The sequence below is a fragment of the Pongo pygmaeus genome, chromosome 5 (genome assembly GCF_028885625.2).
Source record: "Pongo pygmaeus isolate AG05252 chromosome 5, NHGRI_mPonPyg2-v2.0_pri, whole genome shotgun sequence".
NCBI lineage: Eukaryota > Metazoa > Chordata > Mammalia > Primates > Hominidae > Pongo > Pongo pygmaeus.
This window is the reverse complement of record NC_072378.2, coordinates 4,969,357-4,991,326: the sequence shown is the minus strand read 5'-3', so window position 1 is coordinate 4,991,326 and position 21,970 is coordinate 4,969,357. Positions and strand designations below refer to the sequence as shown.

The following is a 21,970-nucleotide window of genomic DNA, read 5'->3' as shown; positions in this document are numbered from 1 at the left end:
TACAGTGCTCAGTGGATTTGGTATCTGTGTGTTAAGGTTTGGAACAGGCTCATATAAATAGCACCGGTCCTGGAATAGCTGCAGCACTGTCACCCCCTCATTTTAACTCTGACGGTCATGGGAGTGAGCATGCGCAGTCTGAGCCCATGTTCTTCTCACCCTCATGTGAGAACTCATGTCTTCTGGTGGCTTTCAGAGAGCATAGATTTGCTGCAATGATGCATTCAAATAGATGTAACGTGTAGCCATTGTATTTGGCAGTACAACTTTTGATTTCAAGATAAAGTCTTTTTTTTTTTTTTTTTTAAGACGGAGTCTCGCTCTGTCGCCCAGGCTGGAGTGCGCTACTAACGCACGGCACTGCTGATTTATACTTAATTTAAGCAACTGCTACTTGGAACCGAAGTCCAGATTTGAACCTCCGTGCTGAAGGCATCAAATTGCCAGCAAGATAACAGCTCCGTAGGAGACTTCTCCCACTCCCCCAGGTTTTACGCAATGAGGCAGTCCACCCAAACTTAACGTGGGCTGCAGGCTGTAACAGCAGGTTGCTTTTGTGTTCATTAAACTGCATGAATGGGTTTGAACATGCCCAAAGCCTTGCTAATGCAAACTTAATTTTGTAAAATTAACTATGCCTTTGGAATCTGCAGGAAGATATAAATCCGAATTCTGTGGCAGGAAACGCCACAAACAGGCCTTAGTCCTCCACATTTCAGGTGTATATCTGGCAGGCAGAGCCTGGCACTGGGTACTCCCCAACTGAGATGACCCAATATTGATGCTAGAGCTTTGAATAAAGTGGCATTCCCATGGGGGTGACCCCTGGTGCTTCTCTAGGGAAGCATTCCACCTCCTTGACTGCACCAACTGAGGGGAATGTGGGCAGCTCCAACATCCATCATGGCCAGCCTCACAGAACTCTCTAGAACTTGTGCCTGCTCTGAAGATAGGATCCAGGCTGGGGTCTGGAGATCACTTTGCAGCGCTAACATTTAGCAAATGAGAACTACTATCATTAGTTAACTTCCCAGGCAGAACTCATTGGCCAAGCAAGGCTATATCCTAGACATTCAGAGATGGCTCTGGGCTGGGCTGTCTGTCATGACATAATAGCTGGGAAATCTTGCACGGCCAAGTACAGGGCTGTGTTGTTCTGATGGCTGTTGGAATCTGGATTTTGGAACTGGAAGTATTGGCTAGATTGCTTTGGGTATACTCCGTCCTGCTACTAAGTAGCAGCGACCTTTAACTCCCTTCATCCACAGCCTCTCCCATTATCTCAAGCCCCGCCATACAACCCACCGTTATCCAGGAGCAAAAGGGACAGGCAGAGGGTGACGCCTACAAAGATGACAAACATCAGAGCTCACCTAGTCCAACCCTCAAATCTTCAGGTGTTAAAACAAAGAGCCTGAACATCTGCAGATCATGTACAGTCAGGGCCTTTCCCCTAAACCCCTTTCACTCATTAATTTGTTCACTCAGTATTGACTAAGGCCACGTAGTGCCAGGTGCCAGGGAGCAACCAGTGAACAAGACAGACATACCTTCATAAAGCCTGTGTCTAGCAGGGAAATCCGAGAAGAAAATGACAAGTCTTATGAATGTTACAAAGAGGGAAATATGAGTGCTGCCAGAGCTGATGGGACGGGCCAGGGAAGGGCTCCCCAGGGGATACTTACACTTGCAAATTAATGATGAGGATTGGCTGTGTGAAGGTGGGAAGAGGAGCTCTCTAGGCAGGAGGAACAGCACATGCAAAGCCCTTAATTGGGAGAGAGGGTAGTGCCATGCAAAGAACTAAAGGGGTTCTGGGATGGTGGCAGGCAAGGAAGAGGGCTCTTTCCACATCGTGGAGGGCCTTGGAGCTTCGGCCTAAGGATGGTGAGCAACTCGGGAGTTTTTAAGCAAGGATGAGGTTTTTGTTTTGTTTTGAGACAGAGTCTCACTCTGTTGCCCAGGCTGGAGTACAGTGGCATAATCTCAGCTCACAACAACCTCTGCCTCCCAGGTTCAAGCAATTCTCCTGCCTCAGCCTCCTGAGTAGCTGGGACTACAGGCGCACGCCACCATGCCCAGCTAAGTTTTATACTTTTTAGTAGACACAGGGTTTCGCCATGTTGGCCAGGCTGGTCTTGAACTCCTGACCCCAGATGATCCGCCTGCCTCAGCCTCCCAAAATGCTGGGATTACAGGCATGAGCCACTGCCCCCGACTGAGGTTTGTATTTTTCAAAAGGTTACATTGTCTGCTTTTGAGGGGATACACTGGGAGAGATGCAGGGAGACCAGCTTTTGGGAGGAGTGGGGGATTGGGTGTGGCATTCCAGGCAAGCGATGATGGTGACTTCACCAAGAGGCAGTAGCTGAACAGAAGCAGAGTCAGCATCACCCTGAGAACTGGTTGGGCTGGGCCGCCGTCCAAGGAGGGCAGGAAACCTGGAGCAGAGTTGCCCCAGCTGAGCACAGCCCGAGGTCCCCAGCCCACCTGCGGACATGCGAGGAAGTCCACAGAGTCCCCAAGCCTGGTCTAGCCTTAGGTCAGTCACATTCAGCCACCCCTCAGACATGTGCTAAATAATTAGCTGTTGCATTAGTCACTGAGTTTGGAGGTAGATTATTATGAAGTAACAGCACACTAATACAGAGAGCATCTCTGTATTAATGTATTACTTTCTCAGGGCCACATAGCAAACCAAAGAGTAGGTAGACAAATGGCCAAAACTGCAGGTCTCCCGTATGGGGACATTTCCACAAATATCTTCAGAATACAGGTCACTCCCTTTAGAGAACAAGTCCTGGAGAAACAGTCGAAACAGTCATCATGTGTCCTACAGATAGAAGGGCTGGCCAACCAGAAAGAAAAGAAAAAGTCGAGTCAGCAGGACTTGGTGATTGATTGGATGAGGAGACCAGGCCTGAGGGCTGCAGGGAGTCTAGGAGGAGTCCCAGGAGCAGAGCCTGAGGAACTAAGAAGGGGCTCTGGCTGAGACAGACAGGAGCAGCCACTGTCTGGAATTTTGTCCCCACTGCTGACTTCAACAACCTCAACTTCAAACAGAAAGCCCAGACTCTATGAATTTATCTTTTCTTCAAAGTAGAGAAAGGGTAGCTCTTTTCTTGCCAGTAAATTGTTTATCCATTTAATAATTTTAAAAGATCACTAGAGTCGGGTGTGGTGGTTCATGCCTGGTAATCTCAGCACTTTGAGAGGCTGAGGTGGGCAGATCACTTGAGCTCAGGAGTTCAAGACCAGCCTGGGCAACATAGTGAAACCCTGTCTATACAAAAAATACAAAAATTAGCTGGGTGTGGTGGCATGCAACTGTTATCCTAGCTACTCTGGAGCCTAAGGTGGGAGGATCACTTGAGCCTGGAAGGCGGAGGTTGCAGTGAGCCATGATTGCACCACTGCACTCCAGCCTGGGTGACAGAGTGAGACTCTGTCTCAAAAAAAAAAAAAAAAAAAAAAAAATTCACTGGGATAAAACAGTTTGAAAGACCCTTATAAAGATTTTACCTGTAACTCTCTGTAGAGCAAATAACTTCCTTCTTTAGGCAAAGCTCTTTGTGTGTAACTTCGATTGGAAGAGGAGGGCTGGTGGGGGGAGATTCTCTACTTTGGTCATGAGATTAACATTAAAAGTTCGAGGAAGGTTGCTCTATATATTGGCTGCCTGTTTCTAAGACTGAAAATAAAAGCACAGTAAAATATCAACAAGTATACAGAAAATATACATTTGTAGAAAATGAGTTTTTTTTTTTTTTTTTTTTTTTTTGCTAAGTACTTCATACAAACTAGTATTTGCTTTCTAGATTAAAGAATATCTCCTCCAGGCGTGGTGGCTCACACCTGTAATCCCAGCACTTTGGGAGGCCGAGGCGGGTGGATCACGAGGTCAGGAGTTCAAGACCAGCCTGGCCAATAAGGTGAAACCCCCATCTCTACTAAAGATACAAAAAAAATTAGCCAGGCATGGCAGTGGGCGCCTTTAATCCCAGCTACTCAGGAGACTGAGGCAGAGAATTGCTTGAACCCAGAGGTAGAGGTTTCAGTGAGCCGAGATCACGCCACTGCACTCCAGCCTGGATGACAGAGTGAGACTCTGTCTCAAAAAAAAAAAAAAGAATATCTCAGATATTGAAGCGAACCTATAAATACAGCAGAAGCTGAAGAAAAGATAATGGCTCAAAAAGCAGAAGGAGAAAGCTTCCCTGTCCCCAAGGACCTGCCCATACTCGTGGATGAGAAGTCCCTGGATAAGTAGGGTCTGAACCCACATGATCAAATGTTAGCTCTGTGAACCTGTGCCAGTGGCTGCGTGTCAGTAGCCCAGGGTGATTCAGAAGCCCCATGAAGCAGCCATCTTGCCTGGATCTCTGGAATGTACACATTTGCTGAGATCACAAAGATGAAGCCGGCAGAACCCAAGTGGATATTCATTATTACGAACAAAAGAACAGCCAACAGGAGCTGTGCCACGTGCAACTCCGAGTTGACAGATGCCTCCGTGCTTATTCTAGTGTTTGCCAGTTGTTACAAAGTGATCTAGAGAAAAACTGGAACTTGATGGAGAAAGCAATGACTTATGATTCAGCAGGCTTTCTTCGAGAGTTTACCTAAAATCTATATGGACGGTGGCTCAGCTCACCTCTGAGAACAATAGAATCTTCACTTTTCAATATTTCTGCAGCCCTTATTAGTGTCGCAGGGAACCATGGATGAAAATTGCTTCTCGTGTTGATATCCATTTGGGGAATAGGATGGATGCAGTTGCTTTTGCTCAAGGGCAGAGTTTTGACTCCAAAGACCCTGAAGAGAACCCAGAAGGAAAACTCTCAGAGGTTAATGGACTATATTCTTTCCCTGGGGGATAGTTGACACCACAGCAGTAAAAGCAAAGTCAGTGTCGTGCTGTCTTGAAATTAGATGACAAGAATAACTGACACCAATAGAGCTGGAACTGCACTTGGAGCCTGAGTAGCCGGTCTCAGGCTAACCACACCTGTGCTGACCACAGCGTGGCCCGTGTTAATCATGAGGCATTCTGGCTGTATCTCCACAGGGATGCAAGACTTCCAGTGAGAGGCTGGTTCTGCAAGAAAATACCTGCCTAGAAATGGTCCACTTTCTCTTCCTAATAAAGTGATAAGCTTTCTTAGTCCAATGGTACTAAATAGAAACCTTTTTCTTCCATCAGCCAGAAAGGTACTTTATTTACTTTGTTTGGGAGTGTCAGTTAAATATTGTTGAAACATTTTACTAGAACTTCCTGTCAATTACCTAGTGAATTCATGTGACTTCATCGGTCTTGAACACAGAGACCGTTTAATAACAATACAGTTGGTTCTAGTCTTAAAGGAGCGTTTCATTTACATGCACATGTGTGATGTGCACAGCACATATAGGATGTATGATCAAGGACTACAATGCTGAGGCTAACAGTCTTGTCAAGAGTTGCCAGATACACTCTTCCATTCATATTTCAAGCATGTAATGTGTTTAAAATTATTAATTTGCCAAGTTTTAGCATACATTAAGATACTTAAAACATAACCAACACTTCCTTGTGGTTCTATGTAAATAGAAGCTTATCCAAAGTAGAGAAACGGTAGCTCTGTAGCTCAAACTACTGAAAATATAAAACATTCCTTAAAAAAAAAAAAAATCAGGCCAGGTGCAATGGCTCACACCTTTAATCCCAACACTTTGGGAGGATGAAGCAAGAGCACTGCTTGAGGCCAGGAGTTGAAGACCAGCCTAAGCAACATAACTCTCCAAAAAAAAAAAAAAAAAAAAAATCAAAGCATTAGTTGGATGTAGTGTTTCGTGTTTCGCCTGTAGTCCCAGCTAATCGGGAGGCTGAGGCAGGAGGACCACTTGAGCCCAGGAGGTCAAGTAAGCCATGATCGCACCACTGCACTCCAGGCTAGGGGACAGAGTGAAAAAAAAGAGAGAGAGAGAGAAAGAAATGGTGTGGTGGTGGTTTTGAGGATGGTGAAAAGAAACTAGTCACTGGATGGGACAGTCTGAGCTGGTGAATGTCTTCATGTACGAGGGACTCTAACCCCAGCCCAGCCACTAGCTGGCTGTGTGATGTTGCCTGAATCCTGGTTCATAGAGGCTTCTTGTTGAGAAAATACAAGCAGGTCAACTATATGCGGCCCCCAGGTATGGACAGCCTAGAAAGTCATTCATTCCTTCATCTTCCAGCCCTGCCACTTCCTGGCGGTGAGATCTTGAGCAAGTAGCTTCACCAAATTTCTGTTTCCTCATTCATAAAAAGGAGTTAATCAAATACCTACTTTGCAGGGTTGCTATAAGGATTTTAAATGCATAACACAAAGTTCTTTCACGAGGTTTAATACACAGTAAGCAATAACTGTTAGCTCCTGTGTCATTCCTTCTAGAAACTGCCAGATACCTTAGGGGATGAAGAAATGGACCAAACATGGATTCATCTCTTAATCACAGAACATTTTGCATTGTCCTTAAGACATATATGTAAATAGCTTTACGAGTTCTGTAAATTCCCTGGGAGAGGCACAGGTAAAATAGGGCTGGAAGAGGGAGGGAGTAATATTCAGAAGGAGGAACTACTTCTACCTGAGCCATAAATGCTAGGATAAGGGGTGTGGAGGTTATGTGGTGGGAAAGGGAGCTGCTATGCAAGGGAACAGCGATGTACGGCAGCGATGTGTGGTGGAGCAGCTAGGGAGAGATACACAGAGTGGCCACTGAGAGGGGAGAGGGACCAGCTAGGGCCCTGTGGCAGGCACAGAGATGTGAGGGGACTAGGGGCTGGCAGAGGGCAGTGTCTGTGTGGGTCAGATGGAGAAGAAAGAATGAATCCAAAAGGCATTTCCAAATGATGGACTTGATGAGCAATGGAGACACAGAATAAAGGAAAAGTTCCCATTTTTTTGTAGGTAAGTTCCCTACTGAGAAGGGGACCTCGTCCTGCTCAGTCCTGCAGAAGAACCACGACAGGTCCAAGATGGTAAAGAGAGGGAGGCTGGCCTCTGGTCCAGACTTTAACAGGTCTAAATGTCTAAGGCTGCATCCTGAGGAAAGACCAAGGAGGAGAGGAGGCACGCAAGCAAAATGTCCTTCCTATGGATCAAGTGCAGATATGCTGTCTTCTCTGTGTGTGTATTTGTTTTATGAGTAGATGGTTAAGAGCAGTGGATCTGGGTCAGATTGACCCGGATTCAAATCCAAGCTCAGGCTCTTATTTCCTGGCACATGACTCAACCTGACAGTCAATTTCTTCAACTATAAACTAGGAGTAATGTGCCAGGTGCAGTGACTCACACCTGTAATCCCAGCAACTCAGGAAGCCAAAGGTGGGAGGATTGCTTGAGGCCAGGAGTTCAAGGCCAGCCTGGGCAACATAGCAAGCCCCCATCTCAAAACAAAAGAAAAGAAATAAAAAATATGAAGATCACAGAGACAGAACGTCATCTTGATAAGTGACATCGGCTACAATGAACAACATTAGAGTCAAAATTGGTTCTATCCCAGCAATTTGGGAGGCCAAGGCAGGAGGATCACTTGAGCACAGTAATTCAAGATCAGCTTGGGCAATATAGTGAGGCCTCATCACTACAAAATATAGATAGATAGATAGATAGATAGATAGATAGATAGATAGATAGATAGAGAAGTATATAGATTTTTTTTTTAATTAGCCGAGTGTGGTGGCACGAGCTATAGTGGTCCCAGCTACTCGGGAGGCTGAGCTAGGAAGATCGCTTGAGCCCAGGAGGTGGAGGTTGCAGTGAGCCTAGATCATGCCTCTGCACTCCAGCCTGGATAACAGAGTGAGACCCTACCTTTAAAAAAAAAAAAAAAATTATGTAAGTCTGTATCTTCAACTAGCCCCTTCAAATCCAAGGGAAACATGAGTCTGCAAAGCACATGCACTGCCCAGATTATAGCCCCCACTGGTACAAGAAGAGAGAGAAGAAAGCCATGACCCACCCACCCTCAGAACCTCTGATAGATGAGCTTATGCCACCAGTCAGTGTGGACAATGGCTGTCACCCACCAAGCGGGTCACTGTGAGCAGCAGTGGGGGCTGCAGGGGGAAGAGACCACAAATATGGGAAAAGTCCTCTCAGCAACCAGGTGTGAAGAATAGGTGTTCCTCCAGCCCAGCTGAAAGTTAGGATTGAGTAAAGTCACCCAGGAAAGTGGCATCACATCCTATGAGTACCTAATCAAGTGGAAAGCAGCCATTCCCCTCAGCAAGGGAGAGACACAGTTGGCAAGTGAGAACACCAAGGGTTCTGCCCGCCATGGTACTGATGGGTGCTTGCCTCGGGTGATGTAAGATGAGGCACGTGGATGTGTACCTCCCTCACTCCGTTCCACCCACCCTGCCTCAGATGAGCTGTTCGCAGCATGCATTGTTTCCAACTTTTGACTATGACAGCTAATGCCACCGTCAATATTCTTGTACCTGTCTCCTGGTGCTCGTGTGTACACACTCCTGTACCTAGGTGGAATTTCTGATCATGAGGTTGTTCTGGTTCAGGAGATACTGCCAAACAGGTTTGCATAGTGACAGGCCCCCTCCAAGGGTATGTGTAAATGGGTTTGCTCATGAGAACGGCATTGATGTGAAGCGGGGATCTCTGTGCCAAGCCTAGGCTGAGAAGCAGCTCTCTGCTGTGGGCAGCCTGCATCCAAAGGCCGCCTGGCCCTACACCACTCCTGAGCAGAGCAGAGCCACATGCCTGCTGGCCCTGCCCTACCAGAGACTCACAGTGCCAACCCTAGGGAGGCTGAGGGTCCATCTGAATGAAGAAAATGCCATTTCCTTACATGCGCTGGCTGGGTTTGGAACAAAGCAGGATGTGTAAGCGCAGAGACTATCTGTAGATGTAGGTGTGGAGTTGTCCATATAAATTAAGGTCCAAGCTGGGTGCAGTGGTGCACCCCTGTAGTCCCAGCCACTCAGGAGGCCAAGGCAGGAGGACCGCCTGACCCAGGAGTTCAAGGCCAGCCTGGGCAACATAGCAAGATCCTATCTCTAAAAAGAATTTTTTTTTGTTTAAAAGCACACACAAAACAAAAAGAACAGGCACCAAACAGGAGGCCCCTCAAGAGTAGCTGCTTTAGATCGGGTGGATAATCTCTGAAGAGGCTGTTGTAAGGAAAGGCAGTGTATGTAAGCGAGATTAGTGTATGTACAGCATGTGTATGATGTCATAACAATGTGCATGCTTAATACCCATCTACGGTGGTTTGAATATTTGTCTCCTTCACTGCTCCTGTTGAAACTGAATCCCAAAGTGGCAGTATTGAGAGAAAGGGCCTTTAAGAGGTGATTGGGTCATGCAGGCTCTGCCATCATGAATAGATTAATCCATTAATATATTAATTTATTGGCCTGGTACAGTGGCTCACGCCTCTAATCCCAGCACTTTAGAAGGCTGAGGCAGGAGGATTCCTTGAGCTGAGGAATTAGAGACCAGCCTGGACAACATAGTGAGATGCCGTCTCTACAACAAATCAACAAAAATGATCCAGGTGTGGTGGCTCATGCCTGTAGTCCCAGCTACTTAGGAGGCTGAGGCTGGAGGATCACTTTAGCCCATCACTTGAGCTGCCATGAGCCATGATCGTGCCACTGCACTCCAGCCTGGGTGACAGAACAAGACCCTGTCTCAAACATATAGATATATTAGACTGGTGGCTTTCTAAGAAGAGGGAGAGAAACCTAAGCAAGCCTGCTCAGCCCCCTCACCATGTGACGCTCTGCATCACCTCAGAACTCTGCAGAGTCTCCACCAGCAAGAAGGCCCTCAACCACATCAGCTCCTTCACCTTGGACTCCTCAGTCTCCATAACCATAAGACATGAATTCCCTTTCCTTATAAATTATCCAGTTCCAAGTATTCTGTTATAAGCAACAGAAAACAAACTAAAAGCATCCCACCATCTGGACAAGAAGCAAATGGATACTTTCTACCCAGGTAACAAAAACAGTTTGTCTGGTTAGCACACTCAGGGCTACTATCATTTGTTCTCCAAAATGGAAGATTCAGTTATGCTTCCTACATTCAGCTGCAGCCAGGCAGTGTTTATCCTCAGAATAAAATCAGCAAAAACCAAACTGGCAGAGGCCAGAGGGAAAAGAGAAAGATTTTGAGACCAACGGCTTGCTTGGCACTTCACAGCCAACTTCCCTCAGTGCTCACAACAATCTATATTAGGCAGGAGTTACCACCCCTATTTTGCAAGCACGAAAACTCACTCACACTATTTTAAGGGTCTTATCTGAAAGCACTTGGCTAGCCAGGGGTCAGCTGGTGGCAACTGCAGGCCTGGCTGCCCTACAGCCAGTGCCTCATCCCCACACAGGCCACCTCCCCCATAGCTAAGGGTACTTCTTCACCAATGCTTTATACACTTCTCAGTGGTAGGGTTGGATTTTTGTGTTTGTTTTTTTGAAACAGTCTTGCTCTGTCACCAGACTGGAGCACAGTGGCATGATCATAACTCACTGCAGCCTCTACCTCCCAGGCTCAAGCAATCCTCCTACCTCAGCCTCCCAAGTAGCTGGGACTACAGGTGTGCGCCACTACACCCAGCTAATTTTTAATTTTTTTGTAGATATAGGGTCTCACTATGTTGTCCTGGCTGGTCTCAAACTCCTGGCCTCAAGCAATCCTCTCACCTCAGTTTCCCAAAGTGCTGAGATTACAGGCATGAGCTACTGCACCCACCCAGTGGTAGTTTTTTTTTGTTTGTTTAATTTTTATTATTGTAACTCTTATTGTGAAATGGTTTAAAACTCACAAGAAATTGCAGAAATAGCACACAGAGGTCCCATATCCCCTTCACGCAGCTTTCCACAATGAAAATGTCTTCCGTAATCATAGTACATTGTCAAAATCGGGAAATCTACTTTGGCATAATACTCGGGGTTTGTTTTGTTTTGTTTTGTTTTGTGTTTTTTTGAGATGGAGACTCACTCTGTCACCCGGGCTGTAATGCAGTTGTGCGATCTCGGCTCACTGCAACCTCCACCTCCTGGGCTTAAGCGATTCTCCTGCCTCAGCCTCCCGAATAGCTGGGACGACACGGGTGAGCCACCATGCCTGGCTAATTTTTGTATTTTTAGTACAGATGAGATTTCACCATGTTGGCCAGGCTGGCCTCAAACTCCTGACTTCAAATGACCCACCTGCCTCGGCCTTCCAAAGTGCTGGCATTATAGGCATGAGCCACCGCACCCAGCCAATACTCAGGGTTTTTAACCTCAGCAATGAGGTTTGTTAAAGTAAGTTTATCCTAAAGCTGTCTCCTTACATATTTTAAGTTTGGCCTAAAGGTTTTTCTGTACATAGTGAACTGTAACCTAACTGGATATGTAAACAGACTGTAACCTACATTTGTGCCAATCATTGAGTTTCAGCCAATCACAGGCAGCCAACTGTTGAAATCAGCTTTAAATAAGGCAATAAGCTGTAACCAATCTGGTTGTTTCTGTACCTCACTTCCATTTTCTGTACGTCACTTGCCTTTTTCTGTTCATTAATCTTCTTCCACCACGTGGTTGCACTGGAAGCCTCTCTGAATCTATTCTAGTTCGCAGGCTGCCTGACTCATGAATAGTTCTTTGCTTGGTTAAAGTCTGTTAAATTTAATTTGTCTAAAGTTTTTCCTTTAACAGGTTTAGGTCAAATAATTATTATGAGGATCTGTTTAGCAGCACCCAGGCGCTCTACCACTAGATGCCAGAATCACACCCTCTCCCCGATTGTGAGCACCAAAAAATGTTTGTAGACATAATGATCACTTTTATTTTAAATCGTTAATTGATATATAATAGTTGTACATATTTGGGGGTACATGTGCTATTTTGATACCTGTATACGTGTGATGATCATATCAGGGTAACTGGGCTATCCATCATCTCAAACAATTATCTTCGTGTTGAAAACATTACAAATTTTCTCTTCTGGCTACTTTTAAATACACAGTAAATTACTGTGAACTATACTTTCCCTGCAGTACTACCGAATATTAAACATATTCCTTCTATCTAACTGTATATTTGTACCCAGTAACCAACTCCTCTTCATCCCCCTTCCCCTCAGTGATGCCTTTTAAAGTACCACATTGCTTACATTCTGTATTCAAATCAGGGCTTTGGTTCCACAATTTGTAGGTGTAATACATACAGAAACATCACCATACAGTCGCGCAGCAAACAAAAAGTACAAGAAGATCCTCAGAATTGAACAGACATTTTCAAGCCACAAGGATAGAGTTACCCTGTTTAAAAACCAAGGAGACATCTGAAGGCTGGGCTTGGACTGCAGTAGTTCTCAGTGTAAATAAACACTGTCAAAATCACATTCACAGAAATCTGTTAGTCATCCCTAATATTCCACCAGGCACGTGGCTCAAGCAAATGTTTTTTCTAATTTGTGTTTTGTTTTGTTAAGAAACAGGATCTCACTCCATCATCCAGGTTGGAGTCCAGTGGTGCCATCCTAGTTCACTGCAGCCTCAAACTCCTTGGCTCAAGCGATCCTCCCACCTAAGCCTCCTGGGTAGCTTGGACTACAGGTGTGTGCCATCATGCCTGGATAATTTTTAAAAAATTTTTATAGAGATGAGATCTTGCTTTGTTCTCCAGGCTTGGCTTGAACTCCTGGCCTCAAATGAACCTCCTGCCTCAGCCTCCCAAAGTGCTGGGGTTACAGGCATGAGCTACTGCACTGGCCTCAAGCAAATCTTAAAACAGAGGTAAATGAGGTTTTTTTCTTTCACATTACTAGAAGGAACTGTTTAAAATTCCACGTAATCATATTAAAATATACCATCCACAATAGTGGCTCATTCTTGCCACTGCTGTGTAGCTGATAAAGGAGCACTCAGCCATATCTGGTTTCAGTTAAGTCAGACACTTTGGCCCAAGTCCCAAGAACCACCCTAGTCGGGGTTGGGAGCCTTATCAGGCCCACTGGCAAGTCAGGACCCTGCACAGGCAGCATCCCTAGAAAGCTCAGGGACTCCAGACACACACCTGGCGAGGCTACATTGCATTTTCAGACCCTGAAGAAATGACTTGGACATTTCAGTGATATTACAATGGTGATCGATGGACTATTACTCACAAGGAAGCCATTGCACATGAAATTGGGTCTCCCTTGCCCTACAATCCCAAACCTCAGCTATCACGTAATGGTTAATGGACCACAGGCATCCACCATTGCCTCTCATGCGTGTGCCTGCAGAGAATGGGGCCGAATTATTATAGACACCCTTGGATCTAACAAATCTAACCAGATAGTACAGACTCCTTTTAAAAAGATTTTTGTAAAGTGACAAATTATAACTGGATATACCAGACTCATTTTGTAAGATTTTCTGAACCAACTGGACATGGCAGAGTCTAAAGTGAAGGCTCAGAAAACTCTGCCTTTGACTTTGAAGCGGCCATCCGGGCACTTCTGCCCAGGCCAGAGTCTGCAGAGGCCAGGGAGGACAAGCCACAGCCTGGGCTTGGAGCCCCAAGGCAGGCCTCTCCCCCTCCACTGTCACATGCTCTAGATAGTGGTGGGTCATGCTAGCCAGGGACAGCCCCTGGCCTCAGAACTTAATATTTTTACAATACACCTCAAAGGCATCGTTTCCTCTGCCAGAAAACAAAAAACAAACAAAAAAAAAGCAGTCTTCCAGGGCTCATTGCACCAATACGTAAATTCATCTTTAATTACTTTGGTAAACAGCACAATCCAAAATAACTCAGGATTCTGGTTAAAAGCAACATCTAGTTCAGGTGGGGTTTTTTGGGAGGGGTTGCGGGTGGGGGACTCACAGGCCTTTCTAAATGTGTACTAAGTTATTTTATTTCCAAAGAACATATTGTGTGTTTCATTGTTAACACTTGTCTGCAATTTAATATCCAAGTATATTCATATATTCACAGATATCTTGGGGACCTTCACACCCAGTTGGATCTATGCTTTTACAATCCTAATGCAGCAAATAGAAACTCAGTAATCTTAGGTTCTGCACCTGATGGTGATCCAAGCGTCACAGGGGCTCTGGGTTTGCTGGCTGAAAAATGCAATTAAAAAAAGAAAAAATGCCTGAAGTCTGTGCACATAAACATGACTGCTACTTCACCAGACTGAAAGGAATGCAAACAGAATGCCTCAACCTACTTACAGTGGTTCTGAACATAAACTCACTGCATTTTTTTTTTTGAGACAGAGTCTCCCTCTGTCGCCCAGGCCGGAGCGCAGTGGCACAATCTCGGCTCACTGCAACCTCCGCTTCCCGGGTTCAAGGGATTGTTCTGCCTCAGCGTCCCGGGTAGCTGGAACTACAGGCGTGCGCCACCACGCCCAGCTAATTTTTTTTTTTCATATTTTTAGTAGAGATGGGGTTTCACCATATTGGCCAGGCTGGTCTCAAACTCTTGACCTCATGATCCGCTGGCCTCAGCCTCCCAAAATGCAGGGATTACAGGCGTAAGCCACCACACCTGGCCATTTTTAACAAATAATGTAAAACCTACGAGAAGAAAAATTTTCTGGGAAATAGTGAGCTCTTTCACCTACTAAGGGTTTAAAAAGATGCTGCCTCACCTGCACCAGAACAACCTCCTGATGACAAGGGTTCTTTACCCAAAGCTGTCAAGGGAGGAGCTGAAACCGCACATCCTCAGAGAGCACAGCGAAGCGATCCCTTTAAGGGCTGTTAGTTTCCCAGGAACATAAAATTCTCATCTGCCAGAGTGGACACTTTCTCAATCTGACCCAAGAGTAGCTACTTGTAGAAAATCCATCTGCAGGATGTGTTCATGAAATTTTCAACTTAAAGATGAAATGTTTCAAGCTTAGTTCATGAAAGCTGTCTGCCCCACTCCTAATTCATCCAGATTTTCAGACTGAATTTCCTATTTCCAGCTATATTAGGATGCTGTTGACTGTGTGGGAAATGACCTTAGGTAACAAGTTGCAAAGAACAGGACTTGACCAATGACAACGACGGGAATGGGAAGAGTAACTACAATCGGAGAAATTATACCACCCCAATTTCCTTAAATGTCTTATAAGTAACTTGAAAATGGCTTTGCCTTACCAGAAAAGTTTGCATATGTATACGTGTGGTTTGTATAAATGTGGAGTTTCTGGTTGAACTTGCTCTGAACTCATGACTTACTTAAATAGCCTTTTACTACTCCATTGATCTCACCTATTTGATTCCTCTAGTACCCAACTCAGTAGGAAAATCCCACCAGCAAATCTTAAAAGGAAGCCCTTGATCTTTGCCATCTCAAACATCTTCATTTAGCTGACATGTGCCTCTGTTCTTTCCAAAATTTTCCTGTTCACAGTCAACCAAAGTCAAAGAACTAAACTTCACAAAAAGCAAATGCAATGTCTACCAAAAAGATTCAAAAGAGTTGAAATCTGAATGCGCCTGAAGTTACGGTATTTAGCACTCTGACAATCAGACCTTGAAGGATTTAAGGATCAGTGACCGCTGCGTTCTGATGTCACCTCCCTGATCAGCTAAAGGGAGTCCAAAGAGGAACACAACAGATCACAAGGTGGAAGGTGTCTATTTTGTGGTCCGGAAGCAAAAAACAGTGTGTCCCAGGTTTCCAAGCACCTGCCCATTTACACACAAGACAGCCAGGACCACTCTGTAGGAGGGGAGGCCAGGACACTGCAATGAGCCCGGGTTGTCAGCTGTTCCCAGCCCCTTGCCTTAGTGACTTCAGGCAGCACATCCCTGATTCCAGGAGTCCATCGGGTCCCGGAATCTTGGGGACTGGCTGGACAAATGCTGGACTGCAAATAGTTCACGATCCGTGTTGCCAGTTAAGTTTCCACAAGTCACAGCATATTCTTTTAATCTACAAACCTGGGTCCTATTGTGTGAACCAAAAATGCAAGTTTGATTCAGTTCCATGATGCCATTAAAAAAAAAAAAAAGTCACATTTCCTCCCTAGGGCTGTTCCTTACACTCCTGACAAAGGACACATGGCACCAATCACTCTGCCCCACAAGGCTCCAAGCCACAGTGCTCCAAAGAAACACACAACGAGTCGGAGAATGAAAGATCTTAGCCTACTACAATAGAAACCGTTGTGCTAGAAAGCATGGAAACCTGTGAAATGATGTATGAAGAGTCCAACACTAACGCTCCTAAAATGAATTGAGCAGGAAGGCTGTGGGCGGACTCCTTGTGGACAGGCTCAACAGCCACAGCGTTCCAGGGAAGCCCTCACCCCTCGGTCAAGGCAGAAGAAAGGACTCTGTGTGAGGGGATGGTCAGAATGGAAAGCCCACCGCACACCTGAGAGGAGAAAATCCCCTGCCCCTACAGCTGAGGTTTGTGGATAACAGCAACTACCCCCATTCCCAGTTGCTCCTGAAAGGCTGCCTGAGCCGTGGCTCTTGCTGCCCTGGACAGAGACTTCCAGTGTCTCCAGAGCTCAGTGGGCTTCCAGAGTCCACCGTACACTTCCTGGAGCAGGATCCTACCCTCCCTAGTTAAGTCTTGGAACTGGCTGACCACCTTGCTTCATAAACCGGAAGCTTCCCAGGGAGAATATTGTTTCATACAAACTGCCACATTCTCAGCCCATGCTTCTGAAGCTCTAGATAGGGACACATTTCGTCCAACATTCCCTCACCCAGTGATCCATGCACACACTTGCCAATAAGGAAGAAACTAGACTCCCTCTCTGGTGGAGGACAGGGTCATTAACTCAGCTGAGAACTTAGTTTTTATCACTAGTGCTAGGTAACGTGTTAAAGTTATTGCATTTTTAAGGAGAATGACCTTCACTTACTCAAGTTGAAGCAAATGTTGCTGCAAAAAAGCACTGACTGCATTGCAGGAATTTTGTTTGTGGTGTGTGTGTGTGTGTGTGTGTGTGTGTGTGTGTGTGTGTGTGTGTGTTCCTTTCAGGAAATACACTCTTAAATACGTGTGTGTGTGTGTGTGTGTGTGTGTGTGTGTGTGTGTGTGTGTGTGTGTGTGTGTGTGTGTGTGTGTGTTCCTTTCAGGAAATACACTCTTAAATACTTCCTCACTCTGGTCGTATTGCCCTTTCCTTTGAAATAACTTCAAAAACAAAGAAAACCTATTTTTATTACCTTTACATTTCACTGCATAATGTTTGCTATTAGTCTACAATGAGAAGTTGGCACTTTTATAAAATAAAATTGACATTCAAAAGATTGCCAGTGCTAATGCTTTGGAAAGGCTACATGCATTGGTGAAATACTGGCCTGTTTAAAATATTTTACCAAATTACGAACATTTGACGCGCTAGTCTCTGAGACTGGGAGGAGAGCAAAACTAGGTTTCCTTTCCTAGCAGCGATACTGGATGCTCATTATATTATGAAATAATTTCTTTTAAAATGAATCATTTGAACTTTAAAATATAGTTGTGAAAATCAATAATGGTGTTATGACAGAATAGAAAGTCTTCTGTACATACCACTAAAAATCTATTTCTCTTGTTTGAGTCTAGATTTACTGGGTTACCATTTTAAAGGAGACTAGACAAGAAGATCTCTGTTTGAATCATTATATTGGGCTACTCATTTAATTTTAAGTAATTTGAAACAATTCAAAATGTTGCTTTATTACCCCATAAACAAGCATTTTCAAACAATGTTATAGTGTATGTATACTGTCAATATCTTAAAAATTAATGCATTTATAAATACATATGAAAAATACAGTTATGCAATAATGTACTTTTAAGAAATGGTATACCAGACCAAGATTACCTGATGATGCATTAGAAGGCTTGATTGCTTTTATATTTAGTAACAGAAAAATTGTTTCATTTTATCATTTATTTTTAGTCATAAAGTTTTTATAAGCACATATGAATTAAGTATTCATTAGTTCATCGATGTGACCATTGACCATTTTTAAAAGTCTAAATTGTAATATGTTAACTCCTAATGGCTTGCTGTCAATAAATTATTTTTTTCCTATGATCAGATTACTTTGGGAAACACTGCCATAGTCAAAGGGATATGTCCAACCCAAAGTTCAAACTAAATACTTCTATTGTGTAAGATGCCACATTTTGAAGCACAGAAATATCTGGCAGTTTTGTAGTTTCAAGCTAATTCAAACGGGTGCTATATTTCAGTTGCACTGATGTGTTATTATTTGTTTAGGTGAAAGAAGGCAACAGGTAGATTCCCCTATCTGACACAATAATAACCGCACTTCTCACATTTTCGTGTTTATTCTAAACAAGATTACTGAGAGTCATATAAAGTTTTACCTTTACCCAAAGGGGGTTTATTTCAAGTGGCAAAAGCTCACTAAAGTCTAAATGCTTTATTAAGTGTAATTCTCAGCATATAGTGTTTAAAAAACACTACTTCTCTAGAGCAGGGGTTGGCAAGCCTTCTGTAAAAGGGCTAGACAGTAAATATTTTCCACTTTGCCATCTGGTCTCTGCTGTGTCTGCTCCACTGTGCTGCAGTAGCATGGAAGCAGCACAGAGAAGACAGAAACGAGTGTGCATGGCTGTGTTCCAGTAAAACCTGATTTGTGAACACTGAAATATATATTTTATATAATTCTCATGTGCCACCAAATAGTACTTTCTTTTGAATTTTTTTCAACAATTTAAAAATGTAAGGCCAGGTGAGGTGGCTCACGCCTATAATCCTAGCACTTTGGAAAGCCAAGGCGGGTGGATCACCTGAGGTCAGGAGTTCAAGACTAGCCTGACCAACATGGTGAAACCCTGTCTCTACCAAAAATACAAAAACTAGCCAGGTGTGGTGGCAGATGCCTGTAATCCCAGCTACTCTGGAGGCTGAGGCGGGAGAATCGCTTGAACCTGGGAGGCGGAGGTTGCAATGAGCCAAGATCGCACCATTGCACTCCAGCCTGGGTGACAAGAGTGAAACTCCGTCTCGAAAAAAAATAATAATAATAATAAAATTAAATTAAAAATAAAAATGTAAAAACTATTCTTAGGTCACAGGCCCTACAAGAATAAGCTATGTGCCAAATTTGGCCCATGGGCCAAATGTATGTATGCCCAGCCCTGTTCTATCAAGCAACAGTGGAACTGTCCCTCCTTAGAGACTACCATCCCTAAAACCACTGATTGTACTCGCCATGTGCTGGAAAATGGGAAGACTTAAAAAAAAAGGAATCACTGAGGCAGAGTCAAGGGGTGGGCCCTCCTGCCCACCATGCACAGAGGGCCACATCATCTTGGCATCCACAGCCAGCACAGCGACCAAGGCCGTCCATACCCCACCCCACGGGCCTGCAGAGGTGGCCATCTGCGTCTGCGCAGCACTGACTCGCTGTGCATGCTTCCTCTTCCATCAAGTCACCACTCCCCGCTGCGGCTCTGAGAGGAACAGAAAGCCACCTTCCCATCCCCCATCCCCTGCGCTCGCAGTCCAGCGACTAAAAGGGCCCAGCTTCTCTGACTGCTAATGGCCCGGCAAGTCTCGTAACAGAGTGCTCTGTCTACACAAAGGGCGCTGGGGCGTGCGTGCCCGGCTCTCGCAGATCACAGCCAAGGCCTGCCCGAGGACTCTGGCATTTCAGTTCACCAAACGTCTTAATTCAGAGGGGGACAGAACACTTTCTACAGAACATTTTGAAGCACATCGAAGTTTGGGCCCTTTCGCAGTAGAGAGGAAGGAATGAAGGGGAGGAATTTGTAGGCTGTTGTTTAACGATTGTTAAAGTGCGCCCATCATTAGCTGACAAAGATAGGCCGACTGCCAATGCCTCCCCAAACGCACGAAAGCCAAAATTCAGAGTACAGCGTAAAAGGGGGTGCCAGTGGCCTTTACTTTTATAAAGGACATTTGTACACAATGTCGCACAATAAACAACGTCAAGTCTGGGCAAACATTACCCACATCTCAATTAAAAGAAAAGGGTGGCCTGGCCCAGCCCCGACCGGGTTTTCTCTGAGAAACAGGTTGGGGTGTAAAGGTCCCACGCGTGCACCAACAATCCGTGGCACCTTCCTCTGGTGCACAGTGGCAGGACGCTTTGTCCTTTCCCTAGGGAACTCCAGCAAGCTGCAAGGGCTACAATATGATATTTAGAGTTAAAAACCAATCCCAAGGCCTTAGAACCATGCCCGGGAGTTGGGAGCCTTTTTCTTGGAGGCAGCTGCTCCGGGCCTTGGAAGTCTCTTCCTATTCTGACGCAGGCTGGGAATTCTAGAGGCCTTGTAGGAAGGTCAAACGGACGAGAAGACTGAGGTCAGAGGCTTTCGGAGCATTGCCCGGGCTCTCTAAGCTCGCTCACTTGTCTGCTGGGGTGCGAGTCGACGGTTCAACGTCTCCCTCCTTTCCCTCCACGCGCCCCTCACGCCAGATTCGCCATGCTCAGCAAAGCGTCCCAGCAAGTCCCCTGAGGCGGCAGCCCGAGCTCCACGTGCTGATCAACCCCGCCCCACGGCTCTTCGAAACTCTCCAAGCTCAGAGCGCGTCCGCCGGGCGCGCGTAGCGCAGCGTGTAGTTGGCGCCCGCGTTGTTGTCCCAGTACTCGCCCTGCGAGCAGCGGTAGCAGACAGCGAAGTGGACCGCGACGCCGCGCGCGTCGGCTTCCTCTTGGTCCTCAGGCTGCAGGCCCGGGGGCAGGCACAGCGAGAAGTGGAAGCACTCGGCGCCTGGCTCTTTCTTGGCAGCCCCGGACTCTGGCTCGGAGGCCCCCGACTGTGCCTCTGGCTGCCGTGGCTCCAGCGGCTCGGGCTGCAGCTCAGCCGGCACGTCCAGGAAGGAGCGCCACTCGGTAAAGGTGTAGCGCACGGTCACGGCCCTGGGCCCAGGACAGCTGAGCACCCGGCCGGAGCCCTTCACCTCCGCGCCCGAGGCCGTCGAGCACTGCACGCGCTCCAGGCACACGCGCTGCCGCTGCAGGCGCTCGGCCGCGGCGCTCGGCCCCGGGAGCTGGAAGAGCGGCCGGAGCCGGGAAGTTGGCGCTGAGAGGGGCGAGGCCACTGCCGCCGCGGCCAGCAGTCCCCCGAGCTGCTCCAGGTCCTCGGCACGCATAGGGAAGCCTCGGAGGCGCGAGAGCACGGCAGGCGGCACCTGCGGCTCCTCCGCCTCGCTGAAGTGCTTCACGCTGGCCAGGCTCAGCCCCAGCGTGTCCGCGAACTGCACCCGCTTCTTGCACTTGGCGCAGCAGCCGCCCGGGCCGAGCGGCGCGTCCTCCGCCCCCTCGCCGCCCAGTGCCATCGCCTGTTGCTGCTGCTGCTGCAGGAACTTAGCCGCCTGCAGGATGGGGTCGGCGGGCAAGGAAAAGGAGCGCGCGCGGCAGCGGCGGCGGCATTCCAGCAGCTCCTCCTGCTCCTGGGTGGCGGGCTCTTCCTTCGGGGACAAGGGCCTATCCCCTAGCTGAGCGTCAGGACTCGGGATCTCCGAAGTGCCACCGCCGTCGCCGCCACCCTGCACACAGAGGACCACCGGGGCGGGCAGCTCCTCGGCCGGCGGGGGCTCTCGGAAGGGCGCTGGTCCCTGAGCCTCCAAACTTAGCCGCGCCCCTATGGGCTCCATGACGCCGTTCGCCCCTGGACTTGCTCGGGCCGAACCGGGCTCCTCTGGAGACTTAACTAACTCCTCGGGCCGTGCAAGGAGCGCAGGGCTGCAGTTCAGCTCGCCCTCCCCGAGGCGAGTCGTCCCAGGCTCGACAAGACAACGCAGTTCCACTTTGGAGCCTCCGGCTTTTAGCTGCGGCTGCCCAGGGCGAAGTGGGAGGGGGATGCGGGCCTGGGGCCGGCTCCGGGGCCACGCCGCCTCCCGGTTGAACCTGCCCGCGGCGGGGGAGGGCAGGGGGCGGGGAGGCGCAGCCGCTGGGACACCTGGAAGCCGTGTTCCCGAGTGCTCGGGTGGAATGTGGGGAGCGACTTTCTGTCGTTCGCGGGCTCCCTGCAGCCCTCACCCGCACCCCCGGCGGGGCT

General features: G+C 47.0%; 1 protein-coding gene across 1 annotated transcript; it reads right to left on the bottom strand.

Annotated features, from left to right (window-relative positions):
- Window positions 1–19,826: 19,826 nt before the first annotated feature.
- Window positions 19,827–21,739, bottom strand: PPP1R3G (protein phosphatase 1 regulatory subunit 3G). Its single transcript, XM_054493315.2, has one exon. The coding sequence runs from the start codon at window positions 21,564–21,566 to the stop codon at window positions 20,490–20,492; it is 1,077 nt and encodes a 358-aa protein (XP_054349290.1). The 5' UTR covers window positions 21,567–21,739; the 3' UTR covers window positions 19,827–20,489.
- Window positions 21,740–21,970: the final 231 nt, after the last annotated feature.

Coding starts and splice junctions, on each gene's coding strand:
- PPP1R3G (XM_054493315.2), bottom strand. CDS start 21,566: ATGGAGCCCATAGGGGCGCGGCTAAGTTTGGAGGCTCAGGGACCAGCG.